Here is a 20181-nt window from a genome sequence, read left to right on the forward strand (position 1 = left end):
CTCCGCGCCGCTCCCCTCCCCCGCCGCCCCATTGTCTGCCTCGCCCCGCCCCGGGGGACACGTGCGCCTGCAGCTTCCCGAGCGAGGAGAGCGCGGGGCGGCGGCGGCGTGGACACCGCCTGGAACGACTACGCGGCCACGGCGCCCGGGGCGGGGGCCGGGCACGCACGGACCGGTGGGTAAGCTCCGCGGAGCTGCGCTCGCGTTCCGCGCCCCCCGCCCCGTTCCCCGCCGGTCCGGGACGGGGCGGGGTGTGGGGCGAGCGGGAGCTCGATTTGGGGGGGCGTGCGCGTGGTGCCGCGGTGGGGGTGGGGTGGGGCGGGGTGGGGAGATGTCTGTCTCCTGACAAAGGAGAACGAGTGGGACACGCTGAGCCGGCCCGCCCCGCCCCGCTCGGAGGGGCGCGGGAGGGGGAGTGCCGGGAGGGGAAGGGGCGGGCCTTTCATTCACTCTCGGCCCCTCCGCCGCCGCCGGAGCGGAAGGGCGGGGTCTCGCGCCCTCCTGTGTGGTGAGGAGCGAGGGAGGTGGCGGGCGTGGGGGCGGAGCCCGCGGGCGCGCGTCCCGAGGCGTAAGCTACGTCGTCACGTCAGCGCGGGAGAGAGAAAGAGAGGAGCCGAGTCGGCCGGGACTGGGGGGACGGGGCCGAGAGAGCGAGGGAGGGAGCGAGCGTGCAAGCGAGGAGGGGAAGGGCGGCCACTCGTGCCTGAGCGGCCGCGGACAACACTGCGAGCGGTTGGGGAAAGGAGCAGGGAGGGGAAGAAGAAAGGCCTAGAGGAGAGGCGGACGGAGGCTGGTGGTGGTGGGAGAAGGAGAAGGAGGAGTTGGAGGCGGGCAGGGGCTGAAGGAGTGAGTGAGAGAAGCGGACGCGCGAGGGAGGGGAGGGAAGGGAAGGGGGGGGTCACGCGGAGGCGCGCGCGCGCACTGGGAGCGCGCTCGGAGGCGAGTGGAACTGGATCGGGTTTGCTGCCAGCGGCGTGAGCTTCGGCCGCCATTTTACAACAGCTCCACTCGCGCCGGACCCAGGGAGCAGCGAGCACGCGTTGCCCGCAACCGGATCTCCTCGGACAGGATTCCTCCACCGCAGCCCGACGGGGAGGTAACGACCGCCGGGACCCGGGTCTGGGAGGGGAGCTCCGTGACATTGTGGAGTGAGCTGTGGGAGGGCGGTGCGGGGAGAAACCGGCTTTTCTGGAAAATGGATTCCAAGGAAGAGGGGAGCACGTTGACTGGGTCTGCTTGGGAGTAGGCCGCGGCCCGCGCCGCCACTTCCTTCTCCCTTCCATGTGCTGCTGCCATTCGGGCTTTGTCTGCGGCGCTCCAGGGAGGAGGCGCCCCCGTGGCCCGCGCGGACCACGAGCGGCGGCGGAGTTGGTGCTGTCGTGGCCGTCGCCGCGGCGCGGGAGTGGGCGGAGAGGAGCCGGTCCTGTCCCGCAGCCGCGCGGCGGGGTTGGGTGGTGCTCGGGGTCCGGCGAGCGTTGGGCAGTTCGCGGAACGCCCTCGCGCCGCCGGCTTGTCGGCCCCGGCCCGGGGGTGGCACCGACGGCCCCCGCGCCGCAGTCGCTGCCGGGACCGGTGAGGGGTGGGGGGCTTGCACCGCGCGCCGCGGCGCACGTCTCGGCGGGGCGGGCGGGCGGCCGGCGGTCGCCGGCGCCCGGGGCAGAGAGAGCCATGTGTCACGGCTGAGACGGCGGCGCTGGGGGGCGGGGAGAGCCTGTGGCCTGGCGCCGCCGCGGCCTCGGTGTTGAGGGGCGAGGTTGTGCTGCTGCTGCTGCTGCTGCTGCTTGCTGGGGGCTCCGGCCGCGGCTTGGGGTTGCTGTTGGGAGCCGGTGACGGTGGTCTTGGCCTGGGACTCGGTGGGTTTTCGTGGAAGGAAGTTGTAGGACATTGGAAGGCGCAGAGCACGTGTTTCTGCTGGGCTCCCGGGGGCCGCATCGGTGAGGCTGCCGCTCTGGATGCGGAGTCGGGGGCGGGCTTTGGGGTGTGCGGGTGAAGGGTGGAGAAATTGGGTGGTGGGAAGGTAGCTTGTGTAAGCGCTTTGTTCTTCGCAGGCTGTTGTTACCGATCTTTAAGCGGCAGGCGGGAAAAGCGCGCACTTCGGGGGTTTACCTTTGAGAGGGAAAAGCCCAGCTTTGCTTGCTCCACACACACCTCGTTCGCCGTACGGGCACAGCTGCATGTGGCACGCTGGCTCGTCCTCGTGCTGGTTGGGCTCCATTTGTAATGTGGTTTTTCCTAGGGAGTGTTAGCAGGTGAGTCAGGGGTGGTGCTAAGGAAAAACGTAGTGGATCCGTCCTTCTGTGCCCCGCGCTCCGAATGTGGCTTGTCAGGCGACAGTGACTTTCAAGTAAGGCCTCTTTAAAGGGAGGTGCAGGCTGGCTGGTGTAGAAATTGGTAGAGAATGTAAAGATTGGGGCTCTCATATTGTCCTCTACCCTTTCTGAAGATCCTAGTTTAATTTTGCCTATTGCGTTTGAACAGATCTCTGGAAACATGGCTACAGAACATGTTAATGGAAATGGTACTGAAGAGCCCATGGATACTACTTCTGCAGTTATCCATTCAGAAAATTTTCAGACATTGCTTGATGCTGGTTTACCACAGAAAGTTGCTGAAAAACTAGATGAAATTTACGTTGCAGGTAAGAACTAACACTTGCAAAATTATATCATGAAATTTTTCTATTGGATTTCTGGCTTTGAGCTAAAATAGCAACTTTTTGTGGTTTCCAATAAGTGTGGGACCTGGAGTTTTGCCTTGTTGTGCTAGTTGTGAACTAGAGGTTAAGGTGTATAGAGGGAGGGAAGAGAAAGGGTTAGGAGGTAAAGGCTGGCTGGCCAGATGGATAAGTATACGATGGTAGCAACAGCTGCTAAATATTGGAAGCAGGCCATGTGACTTTTTGGGGGTATTTTTATAGTAGGATTCTTGTTAAATAACTTGGTAACTGTAGACTTGTAGTCTGTCTCCGTGTGGCTCTTGCTTTTTCTAGTGGTATTTGAAATTGAGTAGAGGTTCATTTGTCATGCTCGGTACTTCGTTGGTTGGTTTTAGAATTTGTGAGCCTATATATTTGCTGTAGAAATAGGGTTCAGAATTGTCTGATTTAGACACAGAAAAAGATAAAAAAAAAGTGGTTGAGAGGCCTTATTTAGTTCATAATGCCGTTCAGAATGGCTAAGGTATGTGTGTTTTTCATCATATAGATGATAAGGGGGCATGGAAGAATTCTTAGTTGGCACCTATATTGGCAAACATGGTCTTTTTAAAAAAAAAAAAAACCTTCTAAAAATATTAAAAGTTGACAATTAATTAAGTTTTTTCTTCTCCAGGGCTGGTTGCACATAGCGATTTAGATGAAAGAGCTATCGAAGCTTTAAAAGAATTCAATGAAGACGGCGCATTGGCAGTTCTTCAGCAGTTTAAAGACAGTGATCTCTCTCATGTTCAGGTAACGTTAATCTAGTGTCAGTGTAAAAACAATAAAAAACCTGAGTGGTTTTGATAGTTCAAGTTTTATTTATTTAGGTACGTTTAAGATAACTATTGTTAAATATGATTGGAAAATTCGTTTGCAGAACAAAAGTGCCTTTTTATGTGGAGTCATGAAGACTTATAGGCAGAGAGAAAAACAGGGGACCAAAGTAGCAGATTCTAGCAAAGGACCAGATGAGGCAAAAATTAAGGTATGTCTTTAAAAACTTTCTTTTTTACTCCTTTCAGTTTTAAAGTTTGTTTTTTTTTTTTTTTCTATTTTCTAGCTTTGGTAAATATTCCTTGGGTGTGAAATGGGTGTGTGTGTTTTGTTTTTCGTGTTTTTTTGTCTGTTTTTTGTGGGGTTTTTTGATGTTGCGAGTTAATGACCATGAGATAATTTGTTAATCTTTTGTAATTACTGTTTTTCCTGCCTTTAACAGTTTGTTGCTAAAGCAGTTCTGAAGTTTTTCTTCTTAGCCAGCTACTGTTTCTTAAATCTGTGTTATTGGTATTCTAAATAAAAGATTTAAAGAAATACAGCCACCATATTTTTTTAGAAACCTGCAAGTCCAGATTAACTGACAGTGGAACCAAAATGGGAGGGGATCTGCTCACTCCATACTGGTGGAGTGTGTGCATTTAGCAGCTGACTGCTTTTCTTAGGATTCTCAAGCCCCCAAATTAAATGGGTTTAGTATTTTAACACTGCCTTCTTTTCCTTCCATTAGTATAGGTTTTTAAGGCCAATTTGTTCATTTCTGGAAGCAGCTTTTAAGGATAAAATGGATTACTGTGGAAATGTAAATGAGGAAACTGAGGCTGAGGGTAGGTTTCCTTTGCGCTCCCCCCACCCCCAAAGTCAGAAGAGTAAACGGCCTCAAAGTCAACTAGGTTTTGATCTTGGTGTTTTTTAGTTGTGTTGAGTTTTTAGTTCATAGAAAATACGACGGTGATCATACTAGTTTTAATCTGGTACTCTTAATACAGTGTGCCACTGCTCTTGAACCAAGGGTTATGGTTTAAGAAAATAAGTTACTAGGAACAATAGAGGTGTCAGGTGTGTTTTAATGCTGTGGGAAGAGAGAAGCTTGGAATATGGAGTTAGATGTTAAGGCTATCTATAAGTTTGAGCCTTTTGCAGTTGTAGCTGTGGGTGAATTGTGTTTGAGCTATAAGTTTAGTTTTTCCAAAGAAATGGAATACAGTTGTTACTCATTGTAATTAATCAGTTGCAATTAAGTCTATGCTGAGACAGTTATTAAAATTTTATGAAAAATTGAAAATTTCGTTTGTGAGATTCAGTTCTATCTTTGGAAGGGAGTGGCTTAAAGCTTTAGTGTGACTTAAATTGTGGCAAGAAGGCAGACTTTTTTTCTTTTAACATCTTTATTGTAGTTTCTGCTGTATAACAAAATGAATCAGCTATATGCAAACGTATATCCCCTTCCTCTTGCATCTCCCTCCCACCCTCCTAATCCCACCCCTCTAGGTGGTCGCAAAGCACCCAGCTTATCTCCCTGTGCTATGTGGCTGCTTCCCACTAGCTATCTGTTTTACATTTGGTAGTGTATATATGTCCATGCCACTCTCACTTTGTCCCAGCTTACCCTTTCCCCTCCCCGCGTCCTCAAGTCCATTTTCTCTACGTCGAAGGCAGACATTTTTATAGGATATTTTTCAGAGGGAATAAGTTTTTCCTTTTTGTTTTTAGCGAGTGACATAAGAGGTATTATTTGGGTCACTTAAAGATTACAGTGAAAGAAGCGCAGGGATTACATATGGGAAAAAGGAAAGAAGAGCCATTTAATGGTTTAGTTTATGTGATAGTAATAGATTTGAGTTTATTTTTGTTACTAACCCAATGTTGCACTGTTAAGCACATATATTTGGAGATAATAGAAAAAGACTACTTAAAACATGTAGCACTTTCTGGGCTTTTTTGTTAAGACAATTTAGGAATAAAGGAGTTGTTATCAGTTACAGTATGTTTTCATAATATATTTTATGTTCTTTGGGTAGAAAATATTTAAAATCTATCTAGGCGTTTTCATTTTCAAAGACTAAAGTGACCCCCAACTCACTTAACAGCATTTTGATAAGTTTTGTCCTGTGCCTAGTGGTTCTTTTTATTTCAGAATTTATCATCTAATTATTGGGTTGCTTTTATTATTCAGAAAACCAGTTTTGTGCTTTGTGGGTGAGATGGTGGAAAAGGAATAATTCTTGTTTTTTCCTTAGGCTAACTTCTTTCTAGTCTTTTTGCTTATAATAAAAGATGAGGAGAAATTTTTAATGCTCTGAGTAAATATGAGTTGTGTAAATTTTAACAGTTCACTTTTAGGGAGGTAATATATAGAGGTTATGTCACGTTGTTGCAGCTTCATAAAGTTTTCAAAATCATTTTGGCTCTCATTTTTTCTGAGTGATCCATGCTGTCCTGTGAAGCATGGTACTTGAATGTCAGATGAATAAGAGGTCATTTTTCCTGCAACTCCTAAGTTTTTGGACTTAATTGGAGAAGTGTAATTTCTATAAAGGTTGGTGAAACTCCCAGAATGGCGGTAGGTACCTAGAAGTGTGGGTTACAGGGAAATTTATTGGGTAAGAAAGCTAGATTTGGGAGAGAGAAGTTATCCATCTCCTTCTTCAGGAGAGAATTATTTTCAGCCTAATTAGGTGCAGTCCTTTTTTAGAAGGGCCGAGTAGGTACACGTTGCCTTGAAAGTTGTTGACGGATCAATATTTAGTGTTGTTCACTAAGCACTACTCAGTAATTAATTGGAGACCAGAAAATAATTTGACCAGGATCCTGAAATTTTCATTATAAATTAGGGCATATTATAAATTACAAGCATACATTAAAAGGGGAATTCTGAAACACAACAGAAATCTGTAAGTAGGGAATGTTGCAAAGATACATGGAAAGATTTGAACGAGATTGATTTTAAACTGCTCAATGTATGGGTGTGGTCTCATGAATGAAATGTATTGATGACATTTGAACTTTTTAAGGCGCTCTTGGAAAGAACAGGATACACACTCGATGTGACCACTGGACAGAGGAAGTATGGGGGACCGCCTCCAGATTCCGTTTATTCAGGTCAGCAGCCTTCTGTTGGCACTGAGGTAAAGAGACTAAAAACTTGTACCCTTTGTAGTAAATGTACAGGTGTCTGGTTCCCTAAAGAAACTCTCCATGGTTTTTACTTCATATTTAATTTACAGATATTTGTAGGGAAGATCCCAAGAGATCTGTTTGAGGATGAACTTGTTCCATTGTTTGAAAAAGCTGGACCTATATGGGATCTTCGTCTAATGATGGATCCACTAACTGGTCTCAATAGAGGTTATGCGTTTGTCACTTTTTGTACAAAAGAAGCAGCTCAGGAGGCTGTTAAACTGGTGAGTTTTTTTTTTCTTTTCAGTTTTCACATTCTCTGTTTTCATTTAAAGCCAGGAATTTTCTTAATTGTGTTAACCAAAGGTTTTTGAAGTGCTGATTAGGCACTCCCATTTTCTATGTACGCATTGTAGCAGTATTTTTTGCATGTATAGTTGAACTGACTCAGGATGTGTAAGGTAATGTGGAGTTGAAGTTACTGGTGCTTTGAATTTGGCTTAGTGATTTTTTTTTTTTTTTTTTTAAGGAGTGTTAAAAGGTTTAAGAAAGTAAGTGTAGTAGATAGGGCTCTTAAAGGACCATATCTGGCTGTCCCTTTTTCGAAAATGTTTCACAAAGACATTGTGATGATAACTTTCTAGTTAATGAAATAAAGGATTTTATGTTGAATGGCAGTGTCTGATTTAAAAGTACTAGATGTCGGATGAGGACCTAGTTATTTTCCCAATTTAAAGAATTTTAATGTTTCAAACTATGGCGTATATAATTCTCCTTCAAATTAGTTTTATTAAATTCTGTGACAAGTAGTTTCTGTGTTTTGTAGTTGAAGATGGAAGTTAATTTCAATCGAAGAAATATATCAAAAAGTACAGCTGGGGAGGAACTTTTGTAAATGGTTCACTATAGCAGATGATGTTTGTTAGTTTTGCGTTATCTGACTTACACGTTTTATGGGTACTTCTAAGCAAACTTGAACTCCTTAGAGTCATTTCATCCTGAATTTTATTTTTCCTTCCCTCACCATCATATATATCACGTTTTTTTGTTGTTTTTTTTTTCTGCGGTACGCGCGCCTCACTGTTGTGGCCTCTCCTGTTGCGGAGCACAGGCTCTGGACGCGCAGGCTCAGTGGCCATGGCTCACGGGCCCAGCCGCTCCGTGGCATGTGGGATCTTCCCGGACCGGGGCACGAACCCATGTCCCCTGCATCGGCAGGCGGACTCTCAACCACTGCACCACCAGGGAAGCCCATATATATCACATTTTAAGGCAAACCTTAAGGAGAAAAAGAAAACAAATATACTTACTTGGTTTTGCTTTTTGTATTGCTTGGATCTCTCCATTGGTGTGTGTAATTGAACATTGTAAAGGTTAAAATTAGAAAAGTATGCTACTTGGGAAGAATAAAGAATTCAGGAGTTTAGATATTTCTTTTTAAATCATAGCTGATTTTCTTTTCTTTCAAAGAGTGCTTTCTATTTCAGAAGGGAGAGTATGTATAGTTCTAGGGGTCCATTCAATGGTAACCTTTGAACTGTCACGTTTTTAGTTTAAACAGTTCAGGTAAAACTGAGGACTCTTTAGAGTTCTGGAAAGATACTTTAGGAGTCATCCAGTTGAATCTATAAAAGAATAGAACATTTTGCTAGGTAGTAATAAAGTAGCAGTAAGTTTTAGTGTGGAAATACATAATGATTGAGAAGGCAATGAGACTATCTTACTGCAAAAAGCTAGTACAGAATTTAATGATGTCAGATCCAGTTTATTTACGAGGTATTACATAAACCTTTAGTTTTGCTTAATAGATGTGATTATTTAGTGTTACAAGTAATGATTTGTGTATTAATATTTTTTAAAGGAATCATTAAACAAACATTTGTAGACTACTTAATTTTTGTTGCCAAAATACACTAATTATGGTAGGTCGTCACTAGAATTTATTTCTAGATGATGTTCAGAATCCTTATAGTAAAGAAACATCATTAGAAGAAGATGTTATATAATCCAGTCCTAACATCACTATTTTGAGTGCCAACAAGTACACATGGAATATGTCTCAGTTTGGGCAATTGCCTTGGCTTAACAGATCATGTAGTCCAAAGGTGCATTGCTGTAGGCTTAGAGTAGTCTTAGTAATGTAGTTAAGTTTTTCAACTGTAACACAGAAATTTCCAGGTAGCCAAACAGCCATTTTGATTGGTCTGTGAGCTAGCTCTTGTCCTAAATCTTTTAACATTTTTTTCTGGGTTTGTGATTTGAGTCCTTATCTGGGGGCATAATTATTTTTTACTGTCTGATGAATAGGAGGCTCTGTGCTTTATTGTCTTTTTAAGGGTATTCTTAGCACTGGGATGAATTGGGCGTATTGTCATTGCTTTTTTAAAAAGGATGCTTTACCATAGTAGGACTATGGTGATAATAGAATTGGGAGATTTGCCTTAATGCAACAGTAGAAGAAAGGACTAGGCTTTTGGGGAAATGAAACATTCTAGAGAAATAAAAAACTGAAGTTGATTCGGATGTTTTTTGCTACCTTGTGATTCCTGGAAGTGAGTACCCCTCCTAAATGTATTTTTTAAGGAAGCATATTTTGAAAACTATTTCTACTCGTATCATGTCACGAGTCTACTTGAATTACAGCTTTATCCAAGGTGAATTTTTATATAAGGTAGTTGAACTGTTTTAGTCGCACATAATCAGATGTTGAGAAAATGCCTTTTTTACATTATTTATAGATGAGGCAAGATTGAAGCACGATCTTTTTGCTTTCCTGTACTTTGTGTCTTGAGAAATACCTTCGATTGAGTTGAGATAGTTTATATATTCAGCCTTATTTTTTGATGTTATGCAACAACGACCCCCCCCAATAAAGACTAGATTTTAAGTTTGCATCTGAATTACTTGTCAAATGGGTTGATGTTAACAGCTGAAGAAGAGGCATGAAGTTAGAAGCAACTGCAAACTTCTTAATGACCCTATTTTCAGCTAACATCTGCCTTGTATTTGGGGGAATAAGAAAATTCATCCCTAAACGATGACAATGTAGCTAAGGAAGCAAGATTTAAATTTGTGAAAAGGTGAATAATAGCTACCACTTGTGCTTGTTGAGGCACAGGAGCTGTGCTAGGTGCTACATTATTACCTTTAAAGATCACTTCAACCCATTCTTCAAGGTAAGTGAAATATCTTCCTTTTGCAGTAGAATAAATAGTCTGGGTGGCTTGCCCAGAGCCGTACTGGTTTAGTTTGATACCAGGTTTGTTTAGCATGTGCTTATCGTTAATTAGACATAACAATTTAAGCCAGCAGTGTAAGTTATGTTGCCAGGTAGCCTGATTCTTCAAATTACCTAGTGGTTTAGGTAGTGTTAAAAGGAATTCAGAGTGTAAGTCGTCTCTACTGCCAAATTTATTTTTGGCATCTAACCAATTTGTACCATCTTCCTGCTACCATCCTAGCCTGAGGTACCATTTGAAGAATCCTTCTAGCTAGTCTCACTGCTTTCCATTGCTCCTTTACAGTCTTACCTTTTAGCTGTGTAGATTAGATCGCAACAGTCCCATGCTGAAAACTCTTAATAATGGCTTCCAAACAAGGTTCTATCTGATCAGGTTTTTGCTTACCTCTCTCTTCCCATTCTTCTTTATTACCCTTCCATCCACACTTTGCCTTTTTTGTCCTCCACAAAAGCTATGAGCATTTCCATCTCAAGGCTGCCTTCTGTTCTTTCTCCCACTTCTCCCAGTTAGCACAGCTGCTGTCTTATCAATCAGGTTTTCTTAGAAGGCCTTTCTAAGAAAGGCTTACCACCCAGTTGCCCCATGACAGTATACTGAACATGATAAAAAAAGGAATGCTTAGATGTACTTAAAATTATTTAACTTTGAAAGATTATTTGCTTCTCTCTTCCCATCAGAAAATTTGCTCTTTTTTCCTGTATCCCCAGCATTTAGAACAGTGCCATTATAGAGTAGGTACTAGGTAAATAACCTCACTGGCTGACCAGGCAAGTGTGTATATGTATTTGTGTGGTGTGCTGCTGGAATTGGATCCCAGGGCCACTGGCTCTGCAGTGCCCATTATGGTTTCTATACAGTGGAAGTGTCCTACTGAAAATACCTTTGTTACAAAGACTGGAATACTGACCTCTATTTGCACATTAAGGGTTATGACTTTAATAGCCACTGATAGTTTATCACCACAGTGGTTGTATACACCAGTGTACAACCATTTTGATGAATGCAGCTGGCAAGACAGGTAGACAGAATATTTTAGTAGCAATTAGCAAGTGTTTAACATGAAAACTTTTACTATGGCCATACAAGGTGGTTTGATCCAGTTCTTGACTTTGGTGTTTCTAGGACTTGAGAGGCTAACTACAATTAAAGTGGAAGCAGGCGGTTCACGGGGTAAAGGAGGGATGAAGGGATCGATTGCTTTCCGTTGAGGTTGTTAGAGAACGCTTTGTGATAAAAAGGTGTGAGCAGGTCAGTGAAGGAAATAGATGAATAGTTGAAGCACTGTTTTGTGGGAAGGGAGATAAAACTTGTGTAAAGTCAGTGCTAGAAGGCAGTAGGCATGACTGCTGGGCTGAGTTGCATGGTGCTATTAAAGTTTTGAGCCTTTGTATGGGTTGCATGATGTAAATAACGGTATAGGTTCTATTTTTTTTTTTTAATCAGTGATATGAATGAGGGCATAGTTGGACTGCTTGGAACGTTTGGTGACTGGAATCTATATGTAGTGGTTAATGCCATGGATGGCAAAATAAGGATCTGAAAAGATTTTGATAGCCTGGGACAGTAGTTTACACCAGCAGGATGGAATTGAGTGGGACTGAGAGTCAAGTCCTATACATGACTAATCCACAAGTAAGCTGTAGTGTGTTGGTGGTGTGGTGTGATTGCCAAATAAGCCAAGATAATCATGGACTACATGTTGCAGAGGCCTGGTGTTTAGAAGTGTAAGAATAATCTCCAGCTTACTCTAGACTCCTCAGTCTGCCTCTATAGGATTGTGTTATGGATGTCACTGTTTGATGACACTCTAGGAGGTAGTTCCCAATTTCAGAGAAGTAATGATTAGCCAAGCATAATGGGGGATTGAGTCCTAAGCATTGTGTGCAGGTATATGAAGTGCTGTCATTTGGAGGAGGAAATAGATTTATTGTAGAATTTTTAGGGAAGTAGGTTTGGCTCAAGGTAAAGAAGACTTAAATGGACGGGCTTGGGAGGTAGCGGCTTTGCTGCTGTAAGGGTTAGGACTGAGCAGCCACTTCTGGATCAGTTTTCTAAATCCGAGATTGCTGAATTTCTGGGGATTTGGTAACTGATTGGCTATAAGGGAAGGAAAGAGTGGATTGATATTTTGAACGTAGATGATGGGAATGTTCCAGTCTGTACAACTCATTTTGGTGTTCCGAAATACTGAAACTGCATTGGTTAATGTTCAAAGTTCATCTTTATTTTATTTGGTTACCTCGCTGCTACTGGATCTGAAAGCTAGATTTCTAAAATTTGTTAACTTCAGTGCCTACTTAGAGTTTGGAAAAGATTATGTTTTCTTTTTTATTTTGATACTATCATATCGTCCTGATTACTAACCCTTGAGAGTAAGGGTTTATCAGCATTAAATTAGAATCTCTATTAAGGATCACAACAGTTGTTTTGGTAATGTTTTTCTACCATCCAAGTCACTGTTAACTCACCTGCTAACACCTGCAAGGATGCAAAGTTTATTTTCGAATTTAAGGTGATAGATTGGTCTTAAAAATGCTAGAGTGAGAAAAGTTAAACAACTCAGATATACTTATAAAAGTGCATGCTTAATTTGTAGATGGGGCATTTCTTTAAGGAATGTTTATTTCTAGGCACGTTTGCTTTATTTGGACAGTATGCTATGTGCAGAGGGTCACCTTTGCTCCTTTAATGACTTCTTTTCATTGGAGAGCCAATTTACTCTATGGGTCAGCTATAATTGTTCCAATTTTTTAAATTAAAAAAATGTGGATGAAAAGTTAGTTTTCTTTATAAATCCTACTAAATATTCATGTCTTCATATTGTTCAGAGACTACAGTCATTTAAATACCTTCTACCTACCCCGCCTTGATTAACCATAGTGAGGATAGGTTATAGAAAGGAAGAAACTTTTCTTTTGTAGGTAATAATAGAAACAGTCATTACTATTTTGAGGCAGCATTGTTAAGTAAATAGTCTCTGCTCTTAGAATATTTGGAAAGAAATACAATAAAGGGAAAATGATACCAAATTGTCATCTTCAAAATAACTCCTCTTTCTCCCTTTTTAAAACTTTGTATTTCCTTCCATTCTTTTTCTGATTTTAATTGTTTTTGTCAATTTCTGGAGTTACAGACTAAATGACCAGATTGAAAGCCATTGATTTGTCACTAAGGCTGGCTACTTGATCCTTAGATATAAAAATCTAGGGAATGTACATGTCGTAAAGCAGTTTATTGTGTTCTAAAGTTAACTTGTTTGTGTAATAGGGTATTGTAGTCTACTTGTCCATAATCCCATGCAATGGTGGATTCAGCCATAGGTCTCATATCTGCCGGTAACTGCATATTTTTATTTTTAAGAGGTGTTTAGTCTAAATAGAATATAAATGGTATGAGAAAATGAAGTCCAGGGCAGGATTTGTTAACCTCAGCACTATTAATGTTTTAGACTACATAACTTTTTATTATGCTGGACTATTTTGTGAATTGTAGGATGTTTAATAACATCTCTGGCCTCTACCTACCCACTAAATACCAACAGCAAACCCCACCTCTAGTTGACCAAAATGTGTGTGTGTCGGAGGGCAGCAAATCACTCCTGTTGAGAACTGCTGATCTGTGTTAACATAGAAGGGTGTTTTTGTTGGCCTTTATAGGATTTAGGGATTGCAGAATATTTGGTTGAGCTCAAATCTACAGGTATGCAGAGGAGTTTAGATGGTGAAGTTTCAGGGAAAGCGTTATAGTCAGAGGTTGAGCAGTATGAAAACTGTTTGAGAACTGATGTAAATAGCCGAGATTATAGTATTGTGGAGAAAAGGGAGAAGTGGTAGGGATTTTAGGACGGACTTAATGACATCCAAGGGTTTGAACTTTGTTTTGCTGATGCGGAGTCCATTGTGGGATTCTTTTTCAATAGGCAAAGTTGTGATTTAAAAAAAAATGTCACCAGCATAAGTGTAAAGCATAGAGAGAATCCTGAGGTCATGATGACCAGAGACTCGGATAAGCGTGAACGGAGTCAGTGGGGTAAAAAGTACAAAACTGTTCTGAACTGAAGGAAGGATGTTTGAACTTCATGTTTAATTTTGAATATCTGGAGATGGAGAAAAAGGGAGAGGGAGGAATCAGTTTTCTGACTTGTCTGTATTTTCTTCACTTATACCTGATATACCTGTTACGCAAGAATGGGAATAACAGGGATAGGAACTTTTTGGGTTTTGCCTCTGCGGTATTCCGTTTTATGGAATATGGTTACTTGAAGATTGTTTACTTTTTACTGTAGTTTTATAGTAGTTTACCATAATCTACTTGTCTTTCTCCAACTTCATTGTAGGCTTGGTGAAAATAAAATGGGGGAGAAAGTTGGATCTGATTCAGAATAACAAGGTTCTCCTTTTAGATTTAAGTATTTGAAGCCAAAAATCCCTTATTGTAACTTTTTACAAGTGATTAGGGGAGATGGAAAAATAAGATTTAAGCGCTGATTAATAGAAAGGCAGAAAGCTTGCTGGCACTGGAATCTGTTTCCCTTGCATGAGAATAACTAGTTGGAAGGATGAATTTAAGTAGAAAATAAGGTATTGTGGAATCAGTAAGTTGGAATTTAAGCTGCTTACAGACTAGATTCTTACCAAATTTGCTAAATTTCAAGGACTTGACAATTTTTTGCTTTAATTCATAAACTTGGTTAGTGTGTTTTGTCAGTACAATCTTCCTGTCTCAGATTATAATTTTTTAAAGGATAAAAATACTTGATAAACCTAAGTGTTGAAGTTTTAATTTGTTAAAAGATTTTGCTTTTGTGTATGGGATTTGCATATCTTTCTATAATGAGCACCTATAGTAGGATATTTTAAGTATTTTTAAAACATGCACTTTTCCGCCTTTCAGTATAATAATCATGAAATTCGTTCTGGAAAACACATTGGTGTCTGCATCTCCGTTGCCAACAACAGGCTTTTTGTGGGCTCTATTCCTAAGAGTAAAACCAAGGAACAGATTCTTGAAGAATTTAGCAAAGTAACAGGTAAGTTGGGTTTACTTGGAAGGAGGTTCAACTTCTAATACTTACGGTAATTGCATGCTTTTGTGTGCCAAGCACTGCTTTAAGCACTGCATTTATTGACTCGTATTCTCACTATAGCCATATAAGATGAGTAACTCCATTTTTCAGATAAAGAAATAGAAGGTTTTGGGAAATAACTTGCTGAATGTTATGTAGTTAATAAGGAATACGGCTGGGATTTGAACTCAGTCTGCAGAATCATTGTTGTGCTTCCCTTGTTTCGGAAAATTGTATTTCTTTGTGTGTTTTTATGCATTTTGAGGTGCTAGTTGACATTCTTAGTAAAAATGTTTGATAAGTAATAACCTGATTTTCCAAATTACCGGAATGGTAAGCACTCTTGCTATAAACAGAGATTATACTTTGTCGGTATGGTGTAATTTCTTTGAATTGTAAAGCATTTTTTATAAGTTTCCAAGTGACAGGCTTTTGTCATTTGGAAACTAGAAAAAATAGTTTTGTCTGCCTAGAATATTTAGCAAATTATCAGCCTGTTACCAATTTCCAGGAACATTTGAAATTCTTATGCAATACTAAGATAGTCTATTTCATTTGAAGTAAAACCATGTCTGAGGCCAGAAAAGTGCCATTAAAAAATTAGTTTTTACTTGCATGGGGTGAAAAATTTCTAACCATGTCTGATTTATACTTCTGGTTTTCCTAAAACAGCTTTGTAAAGATTTCATACCTCTCTGTCATCTAATTAATGGACACAGAGAAAAATTTCTAACCATGTCTGACTTATACTCCTGGTTTTCCTAAAACAGCTTTGTAAAGATTTCATACCTTTCTGTCATCTGATAAATGGAAGCAGAATAGTCCTCAGGTCTAAGTAAAAAGAATACATTTTCTTTTCTTGGGGATTTTTGCATTAGGAACACTTGGAAAGTGTGGGTTAGGTGAATTATCTGGACCAGTTTTTTGAGAGTCCCTGATAAAGATAAGAGATTATTTTTCATTCTGATATTCAGGTATAATATTAGAAAAATAAATCTTTTGATCTGCTTATTTTTGCTTATTTTATCTAATTTCTCTGGAATTGTTGCTTACTTTCAGAGGGTCTTACAGACGTCATTTTATACCACCAACCAGACGACAAGAAAAAAAACAGAGGCTTTTGCTTTCTTGAATATGAAGATCACAAAACAGCTGCCCAGGCAAGACGTAGGTTAATGAGTGGTAAAGTCAAGGTCTGGGGAAATGTTGGAACTGTTGAATGGGCTGATCCTATAGAAGATCCCGATCCTGAAGTTATGGCAAAGGTAATGACAGTTGAGTTAAAAAATTTTTTGTGGTGTTGCTGGGAGCAGGGGTAGGCTTTAGAGAGCGGAGGGAACTTGTGTGCGCTTCCTTAAACCATATTTTTGAAAGTGAGAGAAGTGTTCTGTGTTAAAGGCCACACACCAGAAATAAATAACAAGTGCATGGAGGGTGAATATAGGAATTTATTCATGGACAGTCAGCTACAATTGTGTAGCCATCATACACTTATGATAAAGTAGGTAGCCTACATGCAGTGGAGATGATTCACTTTCATTTTTGTGTGGATTTGAAGAGCAGTTTCTTTGAGTTTTTGAGAGTGGCGCCATTAAGATTACATGGTTTTTGTGTTAAAAGTCCTACTCCTAAAAATAGTGAACTGTACTGGCCTCAGCAGAGCTGCTGCAGTTAAAAGGTTTAGCTATTATTAGGTATCGTGCTTCAGCAGTCAGTTGAGACATCTATGAAAACAAACATCTCTTGAGTCAACACTTTACCAGTGCAGTTTGCAGTTAAGTTATTCTAACCTTTTAAAGAATCCTCCTTAATGACGATAGGCTAGGAAATACAACTAATTTACTAAAATCAAGAGAGGAGGGTGAAGTGTCAGAACAGTGAATATTAAAGGGTAAATGTTTCTGAGGACAGAAAATACTTAGGATTCATTCTTTTTTCCTTTGGCTTATTAAGCTCTCATTGGTTAGCCCTTTAGATTAAGAAATTCAGATGCTACTTCAGGTATTTTAGGAGGAGGTGATAGTGTTTCTTAGCCAAAAGGTTAAATTTGTAGTTGTACTTGAGGAGCTTTCAGGATTGAAGACTTTATCTTACCAGTGTTTTGAATATTGTTTCCTCTCTTCAGGGTTTCAAAAGCAGGTCCCAGTTAGTTTTGACTCCCTGTGTTAAGTTCAACAGCTATTTCAGATGGCATGGTGTTCACATTATTAGGAAATAACCACGTCCATTTTAATTGTAAAATAATAACTAATGAAAAGTCCTGTGCGTAGCATGTTTTGTTTTTTGAGCAGCAAGTACAGCAGTTTCCCGTACGCACACCTGCCCACATAGCTGTGCAGCCACACACCTGCCCACATAGCTGTGCAGCCTCCTGCACGATCAGTGTCCTCACCAAAGGGGTACATTTGTCATAATTAGTGAATCTAAATTGACACATTAGTATAACTCAGTGTTTACGTTAGGATTCCCTTTTGGTGTTCTGCATCCTATGGGTTTGACAAATGTATGTTGTATCCACCATTGTATCATACAGAATATTTTCATTGCCTTAAGAATCCTCTGTGATTGCCTTTTCATCCCTCGTCCCCTCATCCCTGGCACCCATTGCCCTTTTTACTGTCTCCATAGTTTTGTCTTTTCCCAAATGTCACATAGTTGGAATCATATAGTATGTAGCCATTTAAGACAGCTTCTTTTACATTTAAGGTTCCTCCATGTCTTTTCATGGCTTGATAGCTCATTTCTTGTTTAATGTTAAGTAATATTCCATTGTCTGGATTTATTATAGTTTATCCAGTCACCTACTGAAGGACAGCTTGGGTGCTTCCAAGTTTTGGCAATTATGAATTAAGGTGCTATAAGCATGCATATACAGGGTTTTGTGTGGACACGTTTTCACCTCTTTTGGGTAAATACCAAGGAGTGTGACTGGTGAATCATATGGTATGAAAGTATGTTTAGTTTTGTTAGAAGCTGCCAAATTATACCATTTTGCATTCTAATGCAGTGAATATGTTGTTCATTATTCTCAACAGCATTCGATGGTGTTAGTGTCTTAGATTTTGGCTGGTCACTGTAACAGGCTTGTAATGGTATCTCACTGTTTTAATTTGCAATTCCCTAATGACATGATAATTGAGCATCTCTTCCTATGCTTATTCACCATCTGTATATCTTTGGTGAGAATGTTCAGATTTTTTGCCCATTAGATCCAGCAGCATGCTCCTTGGTATTTACCCAGATGAGTTGAAATTTTAGTCTATATTTTATATTTCTGGTACTCTTCTAATGGGTTGTGACTAAAGTTAAGTCTGCAGGGTTGGGATCTTGGAAACTGAATCCTTTGGAAATACATAGGAAGTTTCTGTTTCTTTCTTAAATTTCAGGTAAAAGTGCTGTTTGTACGCAACCTGGCCAATACTGTAACAGAAGAGATTTTAGAAAAGGCATTTAGTCAGTTTGGGAAACTGGAACGAGTGAAGAAATTAAAAGATTATGCTTTCATTCATTTTGATGAGCGAGATGGTGCTGTCAAGGTAAATAACTGGGGGAATTATCGTAGGCATCTAACTTAGACTAATGATTTTTAGTCATCCTAAAATCAGAATGTTTTAGAAAATTGAAGGAAACTCAGAGGTCATGTAATTACTCAAGCTAACCTTTATTGGCCTTAGCGAATCGCATAACTTACTAAACTAAGTCAAAAAGATTAATAGTTGAAGAGCTGGATCTTTAAATGAAATCAAGAATCCTATTTTATCTCATCCTTCTAGTGTTAATAGTAAATGATTTTTTTAACTTTAAATGAATCGTAGTTGTGAAAGGTCTCTTGTATTGATCAGTACCTACTTTTTTAAGGCTATGGAAGAAATGAATGGCAAAGACTTGGAGGGAGAAAATATTGAAATTGTTTTTGCTAAGCCACCAGATCAGAAAAGGAAAGAAAGAAAAGCTCAGAGGCAAGCTGCAAAGAATCAAATGTAAGTGAAAGTTGTACAAATTTTAATATTGATTAACTGGTGAATAACAGGTGAACAAATCTGTAACATGCCTTTACCTTTTAAAGAGGACTTGAAGTTTAACTTTTGAAAGCTTTGAGTCAAAGAAAAATGCCGAGAATCTCCAAAAATGTTTATTGAGCTCTTGCTATTGACCATACTTGTGAAACTAATTGTAATTCTAAACAACTGGACCTTTGTATAATAAACGAAAAATCAATCTAGGTTATTTTCTACTGTATTTTACAGAATGTGCTCCTGAATACGTGTTTTAAATATTAGCTGCCCCAAAGTCTTGACAGTATGTTTGGTTAAAGGGTGGAGAGTTTTTTTTCTCTGAGGCAGGAAATATAAAATCTCCAATTATAATAGACTTTGCTTCCCTTGTGTCAGAAAAAAGACTTCTTTACCAATACATAGTGCCCATTACTGCCATCCCAAAGGCTTCATATACTATGCATGGGTTTTGAAAAATGAAATGAGTATAGTTAATGAAATAAGCAAATAACAGTATTGAGATACGAAAACGAGTGTGTAAATGCATTGTATAAATAGGATCTTTTAAGGCTATCTGCTCATTAAGACAGTGAAGGAAACTTAGCTGTGTAAGAATGAAGTTTGCAATTTAAAAAAAAATTGGTAATTGATTTCTAAGGAGGAAGAGAGGGGTAATTGCTGTTTGATGGCGAGAACAATAATCACTAAACTATATCTCAGGTTAGTTTTGTGTCTGTTGCCCTGTGTAGGGGAAGCTTCTACTATTTCATAATCAGGGAAGCGTTCACGTTCCAGTTTCTGTAATTAGCTGTGCAGTTAGGCAAGTTGGCAAGTTCTGAGCCTCAGTTTCTTTAATTTTAAAAGGGAAACAGATAAAATTATGTACGATGTCTTGTACAATGATTATTATCCGAGTAATATATCTGTACTTGTTCTAGGACTAAAGAAACATGTTTTTTTTTTTGTGCTACGTGGGCATCTCACTGCTGTGGCCTCTCCCGTTGCGGAGCACAGGCTCTGGACGCGCAGGCTCAGCGGCCATGGCTCACGGGCCCAGATGCTCTGCGGCATGTGGGGTCTTCCCGGACGGGGGCACGAACCCGTGTCCCCTGCATCGGCAGGCGGACTCTCAACCACTGTGCCACCAGGGAAGCCCGAAACGTGCTTTTAATAGGCTTGGTGGTAGTATAAATGAGAAAAGACTTACAAAGAGCTAGGTTTTGAAGGAGGAGCTAATGCTCTGTCTCAGACCCCTGAGTATACTCTATGCAGTGAAAATAACTTTTT

General features: G+C 40.6%; 1 protein-coding gene across 9 annotated transcripts in view; it reads left to right on the forward strand.

The window, feature by feature from the left end:
* The first annotated feature begins 931 nt into the window (after nucleotides 1–931).
* SYNCRIP (synaptotagmin binding cytoplasmic RNA interacting protein) overlaps nucleotides 932–20181 on the forward strand; it is a 25077-nt gene continuing 5827 nt past the window's right edge. For 2 of the 9 annotated variants that reach the window (XM_065889114.1, XM_065889112.1), the window contains exons 1-10: nucleotides 932–1096; nucleotides 2479–2638; nucleotides 3330–3448; nucleotides 3576–3683; nucleotides 6487–6600; nucleotides 6700–6876; nucleotides 14728–14863; nucleotides 15959–16164; nucleotides 18286–18435; nucleotides 18758–18879. In XM_065889114.1, coding sequence (XP_065745186.1) covers nucleotides 2491–2638; nucleotides 3330–3448; nucleotides 3576–3683; nucleotides 6487–6600; nucleotides 6700–6876; nucleotides 14728–14863; nucleotides 15959–16164; nucleotides 18286–18435; nucleotides 18758–18879 — 1280 coding nt within the window. In that variant the 5' untranslated portion in view covers nucleotides 932–1096; nucleotides 2479–2490. Of the gene's footprint in view, nucleotides 1097–2478; nucleotides 2639–3329; nucleotides 3449–3575; nucleotides 3684–6486; nucleotides 6601–6699; nucleotides 6877–14727; nucleotides 14873–15958; nucleotides 16165–18285; nucleotides 18436–18757; nucleotides 18880–20181 lie in introns of those variants that run through there. The other 7 variants (XM_065889115.1, XM_065889113.1, XM_065889120.1 and 4 more) reach the window with 6 other exon arrangements.

The sequence above is a fragment of the Phocoena phocoena genome, chromosome 12 (assembly GCF_963924675.1).
Source record: "Phocoena phocoena chromosome 12, mPhoPho1.1, whole genome shotgun sequence".
NCBI lineage: Eukaryota > Metazoa > Chordata > Mammalia > Artiodactyla > Phocoenidae > Phocoena > Phocoena phocoena.